The sequence below is a fragment of the Rattus norvegicus genome, chromosome 19, assembly GCF_036323735.1.
Source record: "Rattus norvegicus strain BN/NHsdMcwi chromosome 19, GRCr8, whole genome shotgun sequence".
NCBI classification, from domain to species: Eukaryota; Metazoa; Chordata; class Mammalia; order Rodentia; family Muridae; genus Rattus; species Rattus norvegicus.
This window is the reverse complement of record NC_086037.1, coordinates 37,862,193-37,880,074: the sequence shown is the minus strand read 5'-3', so window position 1 is coordinate 37,880,074 and position 17,882 is coordinate 37,862,193. Positions and strand designations below refer to the sequence as shown.

The window sequence follows — 17,882 nt, the reverse complement described above, 5'->3', positions numbered from 1 at the left end:
ATTGAAACAAGGACCTGTGAGCCGCAGGTCCTGAAAGGCTGCTTTCTGTCAAGACTCCCTGCCTTAAACCCCAGCATGGCGCAGTTTGAAAGGCTGCAGTTTCAGGGTTAAAATATAATTTATTTTGGGTGATCTTTAGCCTACCAAAGAGTGACTCCTTGCCCACATCTGTTGGACCTAACACCCTGACAGAGAGAAACCTTGGGAATGTATGTATTAACTTAGCAAAACCCTGTCCTCCACCAATGAAGGACTAAGACTGCTATCACAGGGTGGAACAGATGGCTTAGTACCTTAGCTGCCAGCACTCACAGTGCCTTACAACTGTTTGCAAGTCCAGTTCCTGGGGACTTAACACCCTCTTCTGCTATCTGCGGAATCATGCACATATGCACACATGCAAACAAAACACTCATACACATAAAATAAATAAATCTAAAAAAAAATGCTGTGAAAGAGTGTCATCAGAAAAAGATCTGGGGCCTATTACACTCCCCCCCCCCATCTCCCTGTAACTACCTCTCTGTTTCCACCAACAGTTTAGTCTAGTTTTGTTTTGTTTCATTTTGATTTCAGAGACAGGGTTTCTCTGTGTAGCCCTGGCTGTCCTGGAATTCAATTTGTAGACTGGACTGGCTTCAAACTCTGAAGAGATCCACCTGCCTCTGCCTCCTGGAGGGATAACGGAGCCAAATCAATGATGGGTCAGACACGTGCAGGAAGCTGTCTTGACTAGGCCTGCTTAGATATGGGTCCTCACCTCTGCTTAACTCTGAACATCAGGACCCAAAGGCAGACTTGGGAGGGACTCACCAGATCTATTCACCCTTTTCTCAAAGTGGCCACAGTGAATACATCTTTTTTTTTCCTGATTGTTGTTATTAATTTGGTTCTTGGCTCATTGAGAATAGGTGAATGGTCCTACATTGTTGAGAAACAGGCTGTGGCCTATTTGGTAACAATCAGACACTATGACGTGTCTTCCCTTTGTGGTGCTGAATCTTGTTGATGGAGAATCTGGAAACAAAATCAGAAGAAAACTCAAGATCATTTTGTTGGGGTTTGAAAACAAGGAAACGTAGCGGGCTGGACATTTGGGTAGCTGAGGGAAGAAAGGAGATTTAAAAGTGTCTTTTGGGTTAGAGTCTCCCTAAAGGGAGGAGTGGGTCTCAGTAACTGAGCTCTGTATGGGGCTGGATGTGGAATGTGGAGCCCGGAATGTGGAGCAGACACTTGGGATTCGGACCTGTTTCCAAAAGAGAGATAGAAAGTGTATATCATGAGTTAGAACCCAAGAAAACTGTACAAACTTGATGCTGAAAATCTCCAAGAGGTCACATGAAGACAGAGGACACTAAATTCAAAACAGACTGGAGGCTTATGTCTCTATCCAGGACCAGAGAGGGAACTGAGATTCTCTCCCTTTAATGGAGGAATTAGCTTTCCCTCAGACCTCTACCAAGCCATGGTGCCTGTGTCCTCTTTCCTTCTTGTGTTATTTTCGTGCATCTTACCCAGGAAATGGGAGGTGAGGTTCATCTTTAATGGCCTCCAGTCCTGCTAAAATTTGTCTCCTCTCTGGCTAACAATTTGACACAAATCTACATTGTAAAACATTTAAGATAAGACCAGTATAATTCAGCTGGGCAGTGGTGAAATACCTTTAATCCCAGCACTCAAGAGACAGAGACAAGTGGATCTCTGAGTTCGAGGTCAACCTGATCTACAGAGTGAGTTCCAGGACAGCCAGGGCTACACAGAGAAACCATGTCTCAAAAAACAAAAGCAAAAATGAAACAGTGTAATTCACAAAAATATATCAGCCTTAGGCTCCATTCATTGGACTATTAAATTCAGTGCTCATATTCCAGACAGCAAAGTCCCCTGATCCACGAAACACTATGTAACTCTGACAAATGCAGTGTGATGAAAACGCTAGTCCAATTTTTGTTCACAGAGCTGGAGCAGTGGCTCAGTAGTTAAGAGCATTGTCTGTTCTTCTAGAGGACCTGAGTCCAATTCCCAACACCCATATGGAGGCTCACATCTGTCTGCAACTCCAGGGATCCAATGCCTTCTCCTGGCATCTGTAGGCACCAAGCATACACATGGTGCACAGACACACATAAAACCAGAACACTCACGTACATTAAAAGGAGAAAATTATGTGTATATCTATACGTCTATATCTATGTGTACATATTTGACAATTTCAACATTAAATCTGTTTAGAAGCTTACTTTCACTTTTTTGTAGTTTTTTTAATTTATAAAAATAAACCCCATTCTTTCGTTGTAATATAGAGAATTAGCACCCTCTTCTCTATCTTCATGTGAATATTTCTTCTATCTGTTCCTTTGTTCAAATAACCCTGTTACCTTCCTGTACTGAAACCCGTCTCTTAGGAACCTTGGTGCTACGATAGACTATGCTGAGTGTTCTGTACTTGGAACTTGGCTGGGGTGGATCTCAGTGGGCAGATGGTCTGCCTAGCCTACCAGAGGCTCTGGGTTTGATCCCCAGCACTGGCCCAAATGGGACAGTAGGGTCATGTAAGCCTGTGAGCCCAGGGGTGGCAACTGAAGGTTCATGACTTCAAAATCACACCTAGCCTCGGCCAGCTCCAGGCCCACCTGTCTCCAAGCAAGGGGAAACTATATTGCATACTGGAAATTAGAATGTTGTCATCTCTCTTCTGCCGTGACTCTGTTTGTTAAGCTACCCTGGCTCCAGTTGGGGGGTTCCTGTTTTGGCAAGGCTTAGGCGGTGTGGTGCGGTGTAGCTAGAGGAAGTATGCCCATGGGGTGGGTTCAGAGGTTTCAAAGGACCCCCTCCATTTGCAGTTCCATCTCTGTGTTTCCTGCAGTTCAAGATGCAAGCTCACTGCTGTTTCTGCCTCCAGGGTATGGTGCTTGGTGCCAGCTTTCCCCACCATGATGGTGACAGACTCTCCCTCTGGAACAAGGACCAGACACCCAAAATAAACCCTCCCTTCTATAAATTGTCTTGGCCGTGGTGATTTGTCACAGCAATGGAAAAGTAAACAAGATAAGGAACCTTAAGAGGACTTAATAAGAGACTATTTTTAAAGAATAAAAAGACCCCTAAAAGAAGCAGCCTGGGGGTTGGGGATTTAGCTCAGTGGTAGAGCGCTTGCCTAGGAAGCGCAAGGCCCTGGGTTCGGTCCCCAGCTCCGAAAAAAAGAAAAAGAAAAAAAAAAAGAAGCAGCATGGCTCTCCTATCTTGCACCCTTTACCTTGCCCTGAGTATACAGTTTAACTTAAATTCATTTAATTTCCTTTTTAATGAAACAATGGTCAGGCCTGAGAAACAACAGTTGATCGAGCTTCCTCTTTGCCCAGTCTCTTTTAGAAGACGCAGCCCCCTAGTAAGTAGACTTTGAGTGCTCTGTCTGGTTACTGTTCGACTGGGTTCAACTTAGTCTGGGGAAAGCAGGGCGAAGGCCAAGGTTTGTAAATGGTTTCCCTTTGTTTCCCACTATCTACTGCTTAACCGTTCTTCCCTGAAAGATAACATATTGGTATCTTGCCCGGTTCCCTGGTTTGGAAGAGTCTCTGTGTTTGTCTTATGTTCTCATCTCCAAAGTATGACTTAGGAAATGTCGTTAGAGATAACAAGCCAATTTTTCAAGTTTTCATTTTGCCTAACTATATAAAAGGTTTTACTCAGTTAAGAAGTTCATCTAGTTACTGCTTGTTACAGAAATATTCTTAACATTTCAAAAATACACGAGAGTTAAAAATAAGATGTGATTTCCTCTTTCAAGGATTCAAAGTGAGCATCTCTTGATGTCCAAAATGTATTTAATTTCTGTTTTTCTTTCTAGTCACCCATTGACTATGTCATCACCAGTTCAGAATCGGGAGGATGTGGAGGAAGTAGACTGTTTTGTTTCTTGGCTCTTAAAATATGGGTGGTTGTTTTAAAATAATTTAGCCCTTCGTAAGGCATTTTGTTTGTTGAAGACCTGGGAGAATCACAAGGCAGTCTGCAGCCATACATTGTTATGCCGTGTCACTTTAGAACTGAAGTCGTCCTCTGCTCTTAACGACATTTTATAGTTAACCTAAAAGAGAAGATTTGGTGTTTTGTTTTTTAAAAAAATGTTTCAGACTTGTGAAACTACCTTATTACAGATTCATTTAAGATGTGGCTTCAGGGGAAACAGCAGCAGCAGCTGCAGCCACAGTCAACCCCAGCAGTGGGCACATCAGGTGTGAGCATGATCCTGTTTCCCCTTGACTTTGAGCCAGGCTAAACTACGAGTGGAGAAATCAAGGCTGCCCTGTAGCAGCCCCTGGATGAGAAAGAGTGACAGAGCAGGGGGCAGAGAGGGCAGAGAAGAAAAGCCCCTCTCATCCACAAGCTGGTACTGAAGTTTGTTCTTTTAAAGCACTAATGGAGGCATTCTGTCCTGAAACTGGCTGGTTCCTGTTTAAAAATGGATAATGGTGAACCTAGGGAGATCCTACCCAACTCCTGTGGAAAAGGTTTCATAGTATATGCAGTGTAATGCTGACCTCTTAGTCAGCTTAAACAGCATCTTAAATCTTCCATCTGGACAATGTTTGCTGTTTGAACCCTTGCTGTTTGCCCTGACAAAATAAGTATTTGTTATTATAAAAGGAGATGCACTTGTACACGTTCTACTTGTAACAACTGACCCCCTTCCGTACTCTGTAAGAGATCTAAAGTTTTAGTCAGTGCTGAGTTTTGCCCTGCTGAGAAAAAAGTTCTGAATCTCACTTTCACAGGAGAAGCTGGCTTCATAGATTTAAAAAGACTGCTATATAATTCTGTGTAATGGTGTGTGTTGCCTTGGCTCTTTTATATACATATGCTATAAGCAATCTATGATACAAGCCTTAAGGAAACACTTAACAAGATGATATTCTCTAAAATGGAATTGTTACCGACACTAACCTTATCCGGGTTTTGTGTATTCCTGGGCTGGATAGTTTTTGGCACAATTTGGCACAAGCTAGAAGCATCTGAATGTAGGGAACCTCAGTGGAGGAAAGGCCTCCATAAGTTCCAGCTGTAAGGCATTTTCTTAATTAGTGAGGGAAAAGGCCAGCCCACTGTGGGTGGAGCCATCTCTGGGCTGGTGGTCCTGGGTTCTATAAGAAAGTAGGCTGTGCAAGCCATGAGGAGCAAGTCAGTAAGCAGCGCTCCTTCATGGCCTCTGCCTCCAAATTCCTGCCGAATGAACAAGTAATACAGAAGTGTAGACAAATTATAAACCCTTTCCTCCCCAATCTGCACTTTGGTCATAGTGTTTCATAGCAGCAACAGAAACCCAAACTAAGACATCCTTCTTTCCAGTGTAGCCATGGTGAATAAATATCTTTTTTTTTTTTTTTGCTTTTTCCTATTAATCTGTGTCTTTTAATGACCTTAATGAGGAGGGGTGGCTGAAACTGGCTTTTCGGGACACAGGCTGTGACTCTGAGTCTGATAACAAGTTGTATACACCTGTAATCTCAGCATTTAGGAGTTAGAGACTTGATGGTCTGAAGCTTACAGTTATCCTTAGCTACATTTTGATTTTGAAGGCTGCTTGGAAGGCATGGCACCTTGCCTAAAAACAACAATAAAGTTTCTTAAAAGACATAGAGGCCAGGCATAATAAACACATTCCTACATTCCCAGCACTGAATCACTAAGACAGGAAGGTTTCAAGTGAGACCCCATGTCAATGAAACAGAAAAAAGAAGAAGCAAAACAAAGAAACTAAACCAACAAACAACAAATAAAGAATCCTTGGAAAATGTGATTTGGGGAGCACAATGTTCTATCCTCTCTTGGGCAGGACCTCATCTGCCTCAGAAGTTGCCTGCATTTGGACACACCCTTTTTCCATCAATTAACCCTTGTTTTTTCCCCAGGAGCCAGAATTTCATGGCTCAAACTTCAAACTGAGAAATCTCTGAAGTCCAGCCCTCAGCCAATCAGATATGTCCAGCCAATGACATAAGCTTTCCTGGACTATGTTCCCACTAGAATGTAGACAGTGCCCTGATCTCTGCAAATTCAACACAAACACATGGGCTGCTTCACTGTCACCAGTGTTGAACCTCTGAGAGAAACCATCAAGCTTAGGGTTTATAAATCCCTAGGAAACTACTAAAAGTCCAAAAGAACACAGAGGAGACAAGTGGTGTCTCTCATACTATCTGTCTTTAAAGATGGCTACTTAAACCACCAAAGGGTTTGCCCTACAGCTCCCTGAAGCAGCAAGCTTTTAAGGGCACTTTGGCCAGCTACTGTTCCAAAGCCCTGTGGCGTGAGCTGAAGGCAAACTGGCGTCTTCAGTTTGCCTGGTGTGGTGGCTTGAATATGCCTGGCCCATAGAGAGTGGTACTGTTAGGAGGTGTGGCCTTGTTGGAGGAAGTGTGTCACTGTGGGGGCAGGCTTTGGAGGTCTCCTATGCTCAGGATCTACTCATTTCAGAAGAGAGCTTCCTCCTAGCTGCCTGAGGATGCCAGTCTTCTCCTAGATGCCTTTGGATTGAGCTGTAGAACTCAGCTTCTCCAGCCCCATGCTTGCCTGGATGCTGCTATGTTCCCACCATGATGATAATGGACTGAACCTTTGAACCTGTAAGCCAGCCCCAATTAAATGTTGTCCTTTATAAGGTTTGCCTTGATCATGGTGTCTCTTCACAGCAATGAAAACCCTAGCTAAGATACCTGGCATCCTCAGAGATGCCAGCATGCCTTGGTTTGTTGAGTCAGAAGACTAGAGTGGGGGAAAAGCGTCAGAGATTGGCATATCAACAGTTGCAGCATAGAAGACCGGATGCCCTTTCCCACCAGGACTCAAGGAAAGGCCACATCTTCCTCATACAGATCCTGGCCATGGTTTGGGACTATTACAGTTCTGAACACATCTGTATTTCTTCTTTAATCTCTTTTCTACATAACTATCCATGAGAGTTATTGAGAGTCACAAGAATTTACAAGTCCCGGTGGTGGCCCTCCAACTCAAATCTATTCCTATAACAATCCAGCAATACAGCTCCGGGTAAGAGGACCGCGAGGAGACCTCTGTAGGAGGGCTCTCAGAACCTTCAAAAGAAACAGAGTACAGGAAACTGACAGTACTGAAATCCTGAGGTAGGCTCTGACACCCTCAAGAGGGAGCAAGGAACACACCTATAGGAACCACACCCGTGTGGATAATCACAGCACAGGAACTCCTGCAGATCTCTCTAAGACAAGGAGGAGCTGAGACCACAAATTCTAAATCCTTTTCTCTGTCTACAAGAGGAGGAGTGAGTTTATGCACACATGGGTTCTCTGGGAATTGAGATATGACTATTCTCTCTCATGAATGTAAGGGACAGAAACCCAATGATTCTCTGAGGCCAACTGTGGCTGCCCAGAGAATGAAGAGGGATTCCTTCCCTATGCCAAAAGACCAGAAAAGCAGTGACTGGGATGATAAACAATAGCAAACCCAACACATTTTTCCTTGGGGGGGGGGGGGGGGAGGAGGCAGAGCAGTTGGTCCACTCTTGAGAAAAGCAGGTTGACCTTTGCCCTGTGGTGGGCGGGATTAGAATTTCCCTGTGAAGGGGGCATTCTGAACTCCAAGAGTCTTGCACGGTCCTTTGGTAACTTGACGGCAGGTGGGAACCCATGGAGAAAAGAAACTGAAAGGTTTTCATTTTAAAGTGGTATCAATGAGGCAGGAGAGCAGGAAACAGCAGAGGAAAAAGCCCCACAGGGAACACACAGAAGATGGTGGTAGTGGACATACTGCAGCCTTTAGTCTACGTGGGTTTCATTCAGCCATGTGAGCATGCTCAGAAAAGCTTGTGTTATATGAACTTGGCAGAGTTAGGTGCTGCAATGATGACCCATAAGGGTCATCAAGGGTCATCATGGGACCTCACTTCCTCATATCCCCCTTTGCCCTTGGAGCCTAGCCATAGGTGAGCTAAGGCAAGCCTTCAGCTTCCTCAGTATCCTACCCTTAACGAACTGTCTCCTTTCTTGTAAGTATCCATGTTTTGCTACAATGTGAACTGTCTCCTTTCTTGTAAGTATCCATATTTTGCTACAATGCGTTGTAAAGAGTTACAAGAACCTAGAACTTCCTGGTCTAACCTCTGGACTCAGATCTGTGCCTGTCATATCGAAAACTCATCTTCCGTATTTATCTCATTCCCTGTAGGAGGCATAGCTCACTGAAAGCATTAGAAAAATCCAGAACTGTTAAACATGAAGGCTTTTTACTTTCTTCAAGGGGAGGAAGTAGTGTTTCCTCATCACTGGAAAGACTGGAGTCAACGTTGTCTGACAACCTGGTGATCTTTTGGGTATTCTATTAGGAGCCAGCCTTCCTGAATCCCCCAAAATTCTGAGCATTGTTTAGGCCCTAGTCTTGAGCCTTGTCTTTTAATAAATAAAACCCATCGTTATCGTCCCATATACATTGTGTCCTCCATCTGGAGACTCTAACCTCATGCCTATCACAAATCCTTCCTCCTTCTACCTCACCCAGAGCACTATTGTAAACCAGTAGAACTCGCTCTTACTGCAAAGGTCACAGGTGCTTTGTGACCCTGCTCGGGAGTCTATGCAGCTATGCCTGAAGCTTTGCGATGATACTTGTCATGTGGAAACCTCTTTTTTCAAAGTTTACTCTGGTTAAATGTGCACGAATAAGCCATGAGGTCAGACTCTGGAAGTTCCGCTCCAGGGTCAGCAAGACGGCTCCAGACTAAACTTCCACTCTTTACATTATGCAAATTGCCTCCCTGCTGGCTGTGAGGCTTTGGGGGTTGGGGGCTTGGGGGTGGGGCCCAAAACTTCCCTTCCAGAAGCTGAGCATGTATTAAAAAGTAAGACACCTCTCCATCGGGAGGGTGGAAGGTGAGGCACTCACAGTGAGTAGGGTTAGCAGTGAGTCTGTGGAAATGGAAGCCGTTGAAGAGAAGTAATAAAGCAAAACAAAACCCTCTGCTTAACCGGAACAAAGGTGAACACGGACACAGCAGAGCCAACTTTCTCAGCACAATCCCGGAGAAGCCACTGGTCCCTGAGACACTGATGGGTAAACGACAGTGCGAAGGGTTAGTTCTTCCCCACATCCTCCCACGGAGAAGATGCAGCCTGGAGACCTCACCTCCTGACAGAAACTGTACCTACGGAAACTCAAGAGCCCAGAGCACAAGGGTTCTACATTCTGAGACAGAGAGGGCCCCTTGGAAACACCGCCCGGGATGATCTGCAAGCGCCGAGCGGTCCACAAAGCGCCACGGCTCACTCGGTGTTTAGGGCCAATACACAGAGACAGGAAAAGATCACTAGGTACTCACAGAAAGCCTCCCAATGAACGTAGGAGGCTAGTGAAGAGAGAAATATAATCAAGGAGGAAATAAACATAAAACAGAATAATTCAAAATGGCTGTCACCCATAGCAACAATCGTGTGAAAGGCCATCTGTCCCGCCATTAGAAGGAGGCTTACGGAAAGAAGAGGATGCAAACGGCAGTGAAGACTTAAAATAGAAATACTAAGTCTTGAAAACACAAAAATATGGATTACAAAATAAAGTTAAGATGCTCTCCCAGGGCTGGAAAGATGGCTCAGCTGTTAAGAGCACTTGCGTAAGTTTGGTTCCTAGCACCCACATGATGGTTCAAACCATCTGTAACTTTAGCTTCAGGAGGTCCAATGTCCTCTTCTTATGTTTATGGCCACAAGGTTTGCACGTGATACACATGTATACATGCAGGCAAACACTGGTACACATGAAATAAATCTTAAAGTATTTAAAGATATTCGCTCAGAGAGTAAAACTAAATATAAAGACATAGGGTCAGTGAGAGGGCTCAGTGGGTGAGGGAGCTTGCTGCTAAGCTTGGCAACCCGAGTTTGATTCCCAAGAGCCCACATAGTGGAAGAATGAACTCCCCACAAGTTGTCTTCTGACCTTCACATGTTTGCCATGGCATTTGAGTGCAGGCCACATGAACACACACATATATACAAAATTAATCAATAAATAAGAAACAGATGTAGCCTAAAACTCAAACTAATAAAAAAGTCAGTATGAAGACATATGCGTAAGAAGCAAAAAGAAGTCTGACAGATGGCTAATATCCAAAACATACAGAGAACCCAAGAAGGTAGACTCCAGAGAACCAAAAAACCCGATTAAAAAGTGAAGTACAGAACTAAATAGAGAATTCTCAACCACGAAGTCTGGAATGGCTGAGAAGCACTTAAAGAAATGTTCAACATCCTTAGTCATCAGGGAAATGCAAATCAAAACGACCCTGAGATTCCACCTCACACCAGTCAGAATGGCTAAGATCAAAAACTCAGGTGACAGCAGATGCTGGTGAGGATGTGGAGAAAGAGGAACACTCCTCCACTGCTGGTGGGACTGCAAGCTGGCAAAACCAAATTGGAAATAGCTCTACCTGAAGACCCAGTTATACCATTCCTGGGCATATACCCCAAAAATGCTCCAACATATAACAAGGACACATGCTCCACTATGTTCATAGCAGCCTTATTTATAATAGCCAGAAGCTGGAAAGAACCCAGATGTCCTCAAAAGGAGAATGGATACAGAAAATGTGGTACATTTATACAATGGAGTACTACTCAGCTATTAAAAACAATGATCTCGGGGTTGGGGATTTAGCTCAGTGGTAGAGCACTTGCCTAGCAAACGCAAGGCCCTGGGTTCAGTCCCTAGCTCCGAAAAAAAGAAAGAGAAAAAAAAAAAAAACCAATGATCTCATGAAATTCACAGGCAAATGGATAGAACTAGAAAATATCATCCTGAATGAGGTAACACAGACACAAAAGAGCACACATGGCATATACTTAGTGCCAAGAGGATATTAGCCCAAAACCTCACAATGCCCATGATACAACCCACAGACCATATGGAGCTTAGGAGGAAGAAAGACCAGGGAGTGGCTACTTCAGTCCTACATTGGGGAGGAACAGGATGATCGAGGGAAGTGGAAGGAGAGGGAGACCTGGGAGGGAGAGAGGTGGGGGAGAAATAAGGGGGTAGTATCAGGAACTAGAGAGGTACAGAGGGTCAGGAAATTGAACAAAAATATGTAGCGGGAGGAACTGGGGACGGCCACCGGAGGGTTCCAGACACCAGGGAACCATGTGGACCCCAGCTCCCAACGGGGATGACTTTAGCTAAAATGCACAGAGAAGTGGGAGACAGATCTTATAGAGACCTCCTCCAGCAGATAGGGATGGGGACACCCACCCATCTCAAAGTTTTTAACACAGAAATGTTCTTGTCCAAAGGAAGAACAGGGACAAAAAAATGGAACAGAGCCTGAAGGAAGGGCCAACCAGGGACTACCCCATCTGGGGATCCATCATATCTGCAGACACCAAACCTGACACTGTTGCTGTGGCCAAGAGGAGCTTGCTGACAGGAACCTAGTGTGGTGGGTCCTGAGGAAGTTCCCACCAGCAACTGACCAATGTAGATGTGGATGCTTGGAGCCAACCATCAGACTGGGCTCAGGGAACCTGGTGGGGGAGCTGGCGGAAAGACTGGAGGAGAGGAGGGGGATCGCAACCCCATTGGAAGAACAACATAGTCTGGCCTGACCACCCAATTCTCCCAGAGTCCAGACCACCAACTAAGGAGTGTACCTGGAGGGATCCATGGCTCCAGACACATATGTAGCAGAGGATGACCTTGCCTGACAGCAACAGGAGGGGAGGTCCTTGGTTCCGGGGAGGTTTGATGGCCCAGCGTAGGGGGATGCTGGAGTGGTCAGGCAGGAGAGGGTGGGTGGGTGGGTGAGCACCCTCATACAGGCAAAGGGGAGGGTGGAGGGTAGATGTGGAATGGGGGTTAGTGGAGTAGTAACCAGGAAGTGGGATATCATTTGAGATGTAAATGAATGGAATGATTAATATAAAAATAAAGAAGAAGCAAAAAGAGGGGTCGGGGAGCCGGCTCCATGGTTAAGCGCTCTGTCTGCTCTTGCAGAGACCTGGGTTTGATATTTAGCACCCACATAGTAGCTCACAATCACCTGTAACTCCAGTTCCAGGACATCTCACACCCTCCTCTCACTTGCTTTGGTACCAGGCACACATGTGGTACACAGATTACATGTAAGCAAAAATACCCAATCATGTAATATAAAATTAAGAAAATAAATAAAAACACATTCCATGTGTCCAGCTAGTATCACATCTAATTAACTGGAGTTTCAGGGATTTGTCAAACAAGTACTATAGTTACTATGTAATCTTACAGCAGAGATGGCCCAGCAGCTAGGAACCCACATTACCTTTCCAGAGGGCCAGCACCCAGGATCAGTAGCTCACAACAGCCTGAAACTCCAGTTCCAAAGAATCTGACACCTCCAGTCTCTGTGGACACCAACAGGCATGTGTTCATGCTTCTACAAACACACACACACACACACACACACACACACACACACATGCACACTTTAAAATAAAATAATTTTTAATGAAAACATAAATAAAAGCTTCTGGAAGTTAGAAAACAAAATCACACAACAAATGATTTAAGTTGGACATCAGACTTCTCATCCTGACAACTGGATACCAGAAAACAGTGGGTTGGACATAGAGCTCTAGATTGGAAAGCATTTCCCCTCAGACTTTTGATTCCATCGCACCCTTGCCAGGGAGTTCTGCAGCTTACAAGGATGTACTGGACACTTTAGTTTCCTTTCCTCAAAGTGCTCTCCCTAGGACAGCTGCTTTAAAGATGAAATCTGGTCAAAGTAGAGAGAGAAACAGTTTCAACACAGGCACAGAGGTGAGACAGAAGAATGAGGAGCACCCCTGTAAAAGAAGGAGTGGGGAGTGGGGAGCAGTACATAAAACAGTTAGCTAGGGTGGTACATGGCTGTGATCCTAGCCCTTGGGAAGTAGAGGCAGGAAGATGAACTGTTCAAGCTTGAAGCTACCCAGAGCTGTACAAGAATGTGAGCCCATCTCAAAATCCAGCCAACTGTACACACACACAGACACAAACACACACACACACATATATATACACACACATACACATACACACACATACACACACACAAACACACACACATATATATACACACACATACACATACACACACATACACACACATACACACACACATACACACATACATACACACATACACACACATATACATGCACATACACACAGACACACACATACATACACACACACATATATACACACATACACACACACATATACGCGCACATACACACACAGACACACACATACACACACACACACACACGTATGCACTGTTCTTTGTTTTGTTGTTAGGGAGTAGGGGGAGTAACTAGCACAGGGTAAGCAAGCTTTCTGCTACACCCCCAGTCCTAAAGATATGTAAGAAATGTTAAGAGCTTGGGGGCCAGAAGCAGACTAAGTAGATTTAACTCCTGTCTCTCTCCTCTCCCCCACCGCTCCCCCCTAGCTATTACCTGCAACTATGGGTGAGGTTACCTAACTTCTGAGTCTGCAATTCTTTCGTGCTGAGGCATAAGAAAAATATCGATATGTGTATTTCCTGGAGTTGGCAGAGGGTTACAGGAGAAGGCTAAACCTTACAAGGCTTATCAGTGATTGACACATTGGAAGTACTCAGGGGTAAGCCTGAAGGTGGCAAACAGGGGACAAACAGAAATAGACACCCGCCCCGCCCCCACCCCCACCCTCCTGCCGAACACAGTCTCACAGGAAAGAATGGCGTTAAAGTATATAATCATTGATTTAGCGGTGAATATTGACACTCCTAATGAGGTAAGTGCTTTCTTATGTGAGAAATGAAGGAAGTCCAGCTTGAAAGACGCACAGCCATTTTTCTAAGAGAAAGTTCCAGGATGGGGCTCTAAGAACAAATGACCATGGGGTGGGGGGGCAAATAAAACAGCCAAAAGATTTCCACACCCTTCTGTGGGGAAGAGGTCTGTTATGGGGCACTCACGGCACACAGCTAAGAAAGAACACGGAGCACCCCTCTAGTTTGTATATTTTTATCATTACTGCATATGGCAAAGAAGAGGTCCTAGTCTAACAAATTCAAATATTAAGGTTTTTTTTTTTCCAAGAGAAGGAAGCAGATACCCAGAGAGTGCCCCTCGCAAATGCTATGGGACAGCTGCATGCACGGAAATGACTTCCCTTGTCTGCCTGCCGTGGTTTCCCTTCCACAGGAGCCTTGTGACACAACGCGCTTGACAGCGAACATCAGTCCCACATCTGCACAGTGTCCAGCACACGGCTAGTATTTCTAAGTTATAGAGATTAAACTGCCATCCTCACCCCACCTCCCCACCCCTGCCTGGGTCATCAGGCGTAATGGATGCAGGCAGAAAAGAATTCTCCTCAGTCTCCAGTCATTCCACCTCCTCACTGACACATGCTTGGAAGGTTCGTGCGCACTCTCCATAGGGCTGAGTTTAGTTAAGAAGGGAACGCCCACGAAAAGCAGTCTCAGAAAACACACACTCCAGTTCAATTGAGGGTTAGTTGACATTGCCTGTCCCTTACACCCCTGCTAGTAGCTAGGGAGGCCCAAGATGGCTATCCATGGACAGTACCCATCAATCAGAGCTTCCCAATGACTGCATTTCTTTGTCCAGGAGGACCTGGCCTTGGAACAATTGTCATTGTCTCCTTTGATCCTATGACCCTACTGTTCCTCAGGCTCTAACTTCAAAGCCTCAACAATGGCTCAACGCCACCCTTACCGTGAATATCTGGGCGTAATCTGATGCCCGCTGCTGGCCTCGGGTGCTGGGCCTGCACAGAGCTGGGACAGGGCACAGAGTTCCCATCCTTTGGCCACGGTGACCAAGATCTATTTACTTTGCCTGGAAATGGATGCTGCCCAACTCTGTGGAGCCCTGGGAATGAGGTGGGCCGCTTGGCAGGGAAGAGCTCGGGTTTAGTGATAAGCCTGGTATTTCCGCTTATCTTTGACCCTGCCCAGACCCCAGAAGCATCCAGAGGCTTCACTTGGTTATCTGCTTTGCTGGGCTGTATCTGCCTTCCCTACTTCCTGCATCACTTAGCAAAGTGTCTAACTGTGAAACAAACATCTCGTAGTCCAAAGAGGGAGGAGAAAAGGGAGGGAGAAAAGTTCTGGGGCTGTGCCGAGCTGACCTGAAAAACTCCAATCAGAATCTAGTACAGGCCTAAATATATTGGAATCCTTGTCTTCAGACTTTCGGGTCTCAGGAGGTCTTAACCAGCGTTGGAATGGGTCAGAGGCCCTAAAGTTCTTCTACAGAGTTGCTCACACTCTGGCTGGGAGCCTAGTTGATCACCTCTGGGCTAGGTGGGTCCAGCAATTACCTTTCCAAATAAAAGGACCGAAGCCATAACTAAGTACAGATCCCATAGGAAATCAAGCACACTGCAGCCCAGAGAAGGCAGTGGCTCAAGGTTTCTGCTGAACGAGGTGCCAAGCAATCAGATCTTCATAGAACTCCTGTAGGAAGGCAAGAGAAACTTCAGAAGGTACAGGTAACCTCTCTTTGTTTTCCAACGGAAAAATCTAAGCACCAGAGATCACACGGCAAGTGATGGGCAGAGACAGAACCAGATGACTAAACTGATGGATCCCCTTAGATCATGGAACTCCCTGCCTGTTCTGTGGGTTGAGAGACCTCAGGGGCAACTAGATGGGGGTCACATCAGCCTGTGGGACATAGGCTCGACACTAGCAGTCATCTGAGGATGAAAGGAAGGCACTGAAATGCAAGGACTCCCAGATACCAAGATCAGTTGCTAATTCTTTTTTTTTTTAAGATTTATTTATTTATTATATATGAGTACACTGTAGCTATCCTCAGTCACACCAGAAGAGGGCATCGGATCTCTTTACAGATGGTTGTGAGCCACCATGTGGTTGCTGGGAATTGAACTCAGGACCTCTGGAAGAGCAGTCGGTGCTCTTAACCGCTGAGCCATCTCTCCAGCCTGCTAATTCTTTCACAGAAAAAAAAAAAAGTCTATAACTTTGTCATAGCAACCCCAGAAAGAGAAGTGAAGCCATTCCAAATCCTGACAGGATGAATTCAGAAGCCACCTGGAAACAAAATCCAAACCAGCCAGCCCTGTGAAGAAGCAGAGTGGGGGGACAACTGTGCTGAAACTGCCCAGGCATGACAGTCCCCTCCAGCCCTTCGTGGTCGGAAGATTTGCCCCCAGGATTCCACAGTCAGCCATCATATCCCAGGTTGAAGCTCTTCTCTTTCGTGTCTTCCTCCCCTGCACCCTCGGTTACACAGTTCCTGGCCTCAGCAAGGTCGAATGGAACTAGCCTGGCACACTGGAGGAGAAAAGAAAGCACCGCCAGGAACCAAATCCAAAAGGAACTGTGGTAAGTCGGCCATTTGCATGTTCATCATTATCGTGAAGCAAACCCATTTAAGGGGCTGGGTAGACACTTTAATGTGCCAGTTATTAGTACAACATCCCTATATAAATGACTTTACGTGCCCCTTCCAACAAGTCTAAGAGGAAGGAGACACACTTCAAAAGACAAACTCAGGCTTATAAGAATCAGGGAAGTTCTAAATACACAGAAGAACTTAAATTTAAACTTGGGCAATCGTGTCCTAGTAGTCTAAAACTTCCTGTTGTCAGTCTAGAATCTGCAATTTCTCCCTAGAGAGCCGCATTTGCCAACTGCCAACCCAGAAAACCCAAACAAATGAACAAGTTAGAACTGGACCAACTGCCTGTCTGTCCTCCTGCCAGCTCACCCTGTCACCATAGCCCGCTTTTACATGTGCTTCCACTGTGGCGTGTTTTCATACGCGCCTCACATTTGCTGCTCTGAAGGGACGGAGGCTCACGGTAAGTCGGTGGGAGCTGGGCCTCTCTGCCTCTGAAGCCAGTGTTCACTGTAGAGGGGAGACTTCCTGTAGCCTCTATCCCAACACACACATTGCGCTAATTCTCACCAGAGTAAGACCTGCGGAGCTTTGATATTGGATTATTTCACTGCAATCTTATTTAAGCTCCTTGACTGTATTTGTGAGCTCAAGAACTCTACTTGTGCCACAAGAAACCCCAAAAGTCTGAATGGGAGGAAGGGTAACATAGCAGAACAGAAGATAAAGTGACAAACAGTGATAAAACAGGGACCAAAAGCAACCAAAGAAGAAAAGGTTTTAATTTCAATTTACAGGTTAGAGTGCATTATTGAGGGAAACCAAGACAGGAGATTGAAGCAGAAACCAATGGAGAAATGCTACTTATGGGTGTGTTTCCTCTGCCCGAGCAGCTACCTTTCTCACACTGCCTGCCCCATAGTGGGCTGAACCCTCCTACATCAGTTAGCCATCAAGAAAATGGTCTAGAGCTGTCTGATGACCACAGGCCAATCTGACGGAGGTAATTTCTCAGTCAAGGTTCCCTCTTCCCAGGTTCATCAAGCTGACAACCAAGGGGGTGGTTAGCCATCGCAATATGATGCACAAATACGTCACATAACCTTTCACGTCCCCAAGCTCTCCTATTGATATCCCAATATAAAACACGGGGGACCATTTCAAAAGTCACCCAGTCTTTACAAATCTCAATGCTTTGAAAAATCCAATATCTCCACTAGAAATCCAAATTCCCCTAACTATGGGCTCCTGTAAAATCGAAAATAATATTTCTCATCCCTAGATGGCAGAACCAGAACACAGTTACAATCAGATTAAAGGAAAACAAAAACCCAATGGTATAAAAAGCTGTGCTTGATTATCTAGGACTCGAGATCCTCTGGGATACAAGGAACTCGGACAGATCTGCATTAGCAATACACATGTTTTGCCATTTGCCTTGTAGGCACCAGC

The 17,882-nt window shown here is 45.3% G+C and overlaps 1 protein-coding gene and 1 long non-coding RNA gene across 3 annotated transcripts in view; both read right to left on the bottom strand.

Annotated features, from left to right (window-relative positions):
* Nucleotides 1-17,882, bottom strand: part of Mylk3 (myosin light chain kinase 3) — a 58,508-nt gene that overhangs the window by 36,731 nt on the left and 3,895 nt on the right. Inside the window, exon 1 of one of the 2 annotated variants that reach the window (XM_006255355.4) lies at nucleotides 14,778-14,936. The exons of the other annotated variant lie outside the window; for it this stretch is intronic. Within the exon in view, the coding sequence (XP_006255417.1) occupies nucleotides 14,778-14,864 (87 nt within the window). The 5' untranslated portion in view covers nucleotides 14,865-14,936. Of the gene's footprint in view, nucleotides 1-14,777; nucleotides 14,937-17,882 lie in introns of those variants that run through there. 2 annotated transcript variants of the gene reach the window in all.
* LOC134483311 (uncharacterized) lies at nucleotides 3,807-11,492 on the bottom strand. The gene is made up of 2 exons (XR_010060135.1): nucleotides 8,917-11,492; nucleotides 3,807-4,087 (listed from the first exon to the last, which is right to left on the bottom strand). It is a non-coding gene; the product is annotated as an uncharacterized LOC134483311 (long non-coding RNA).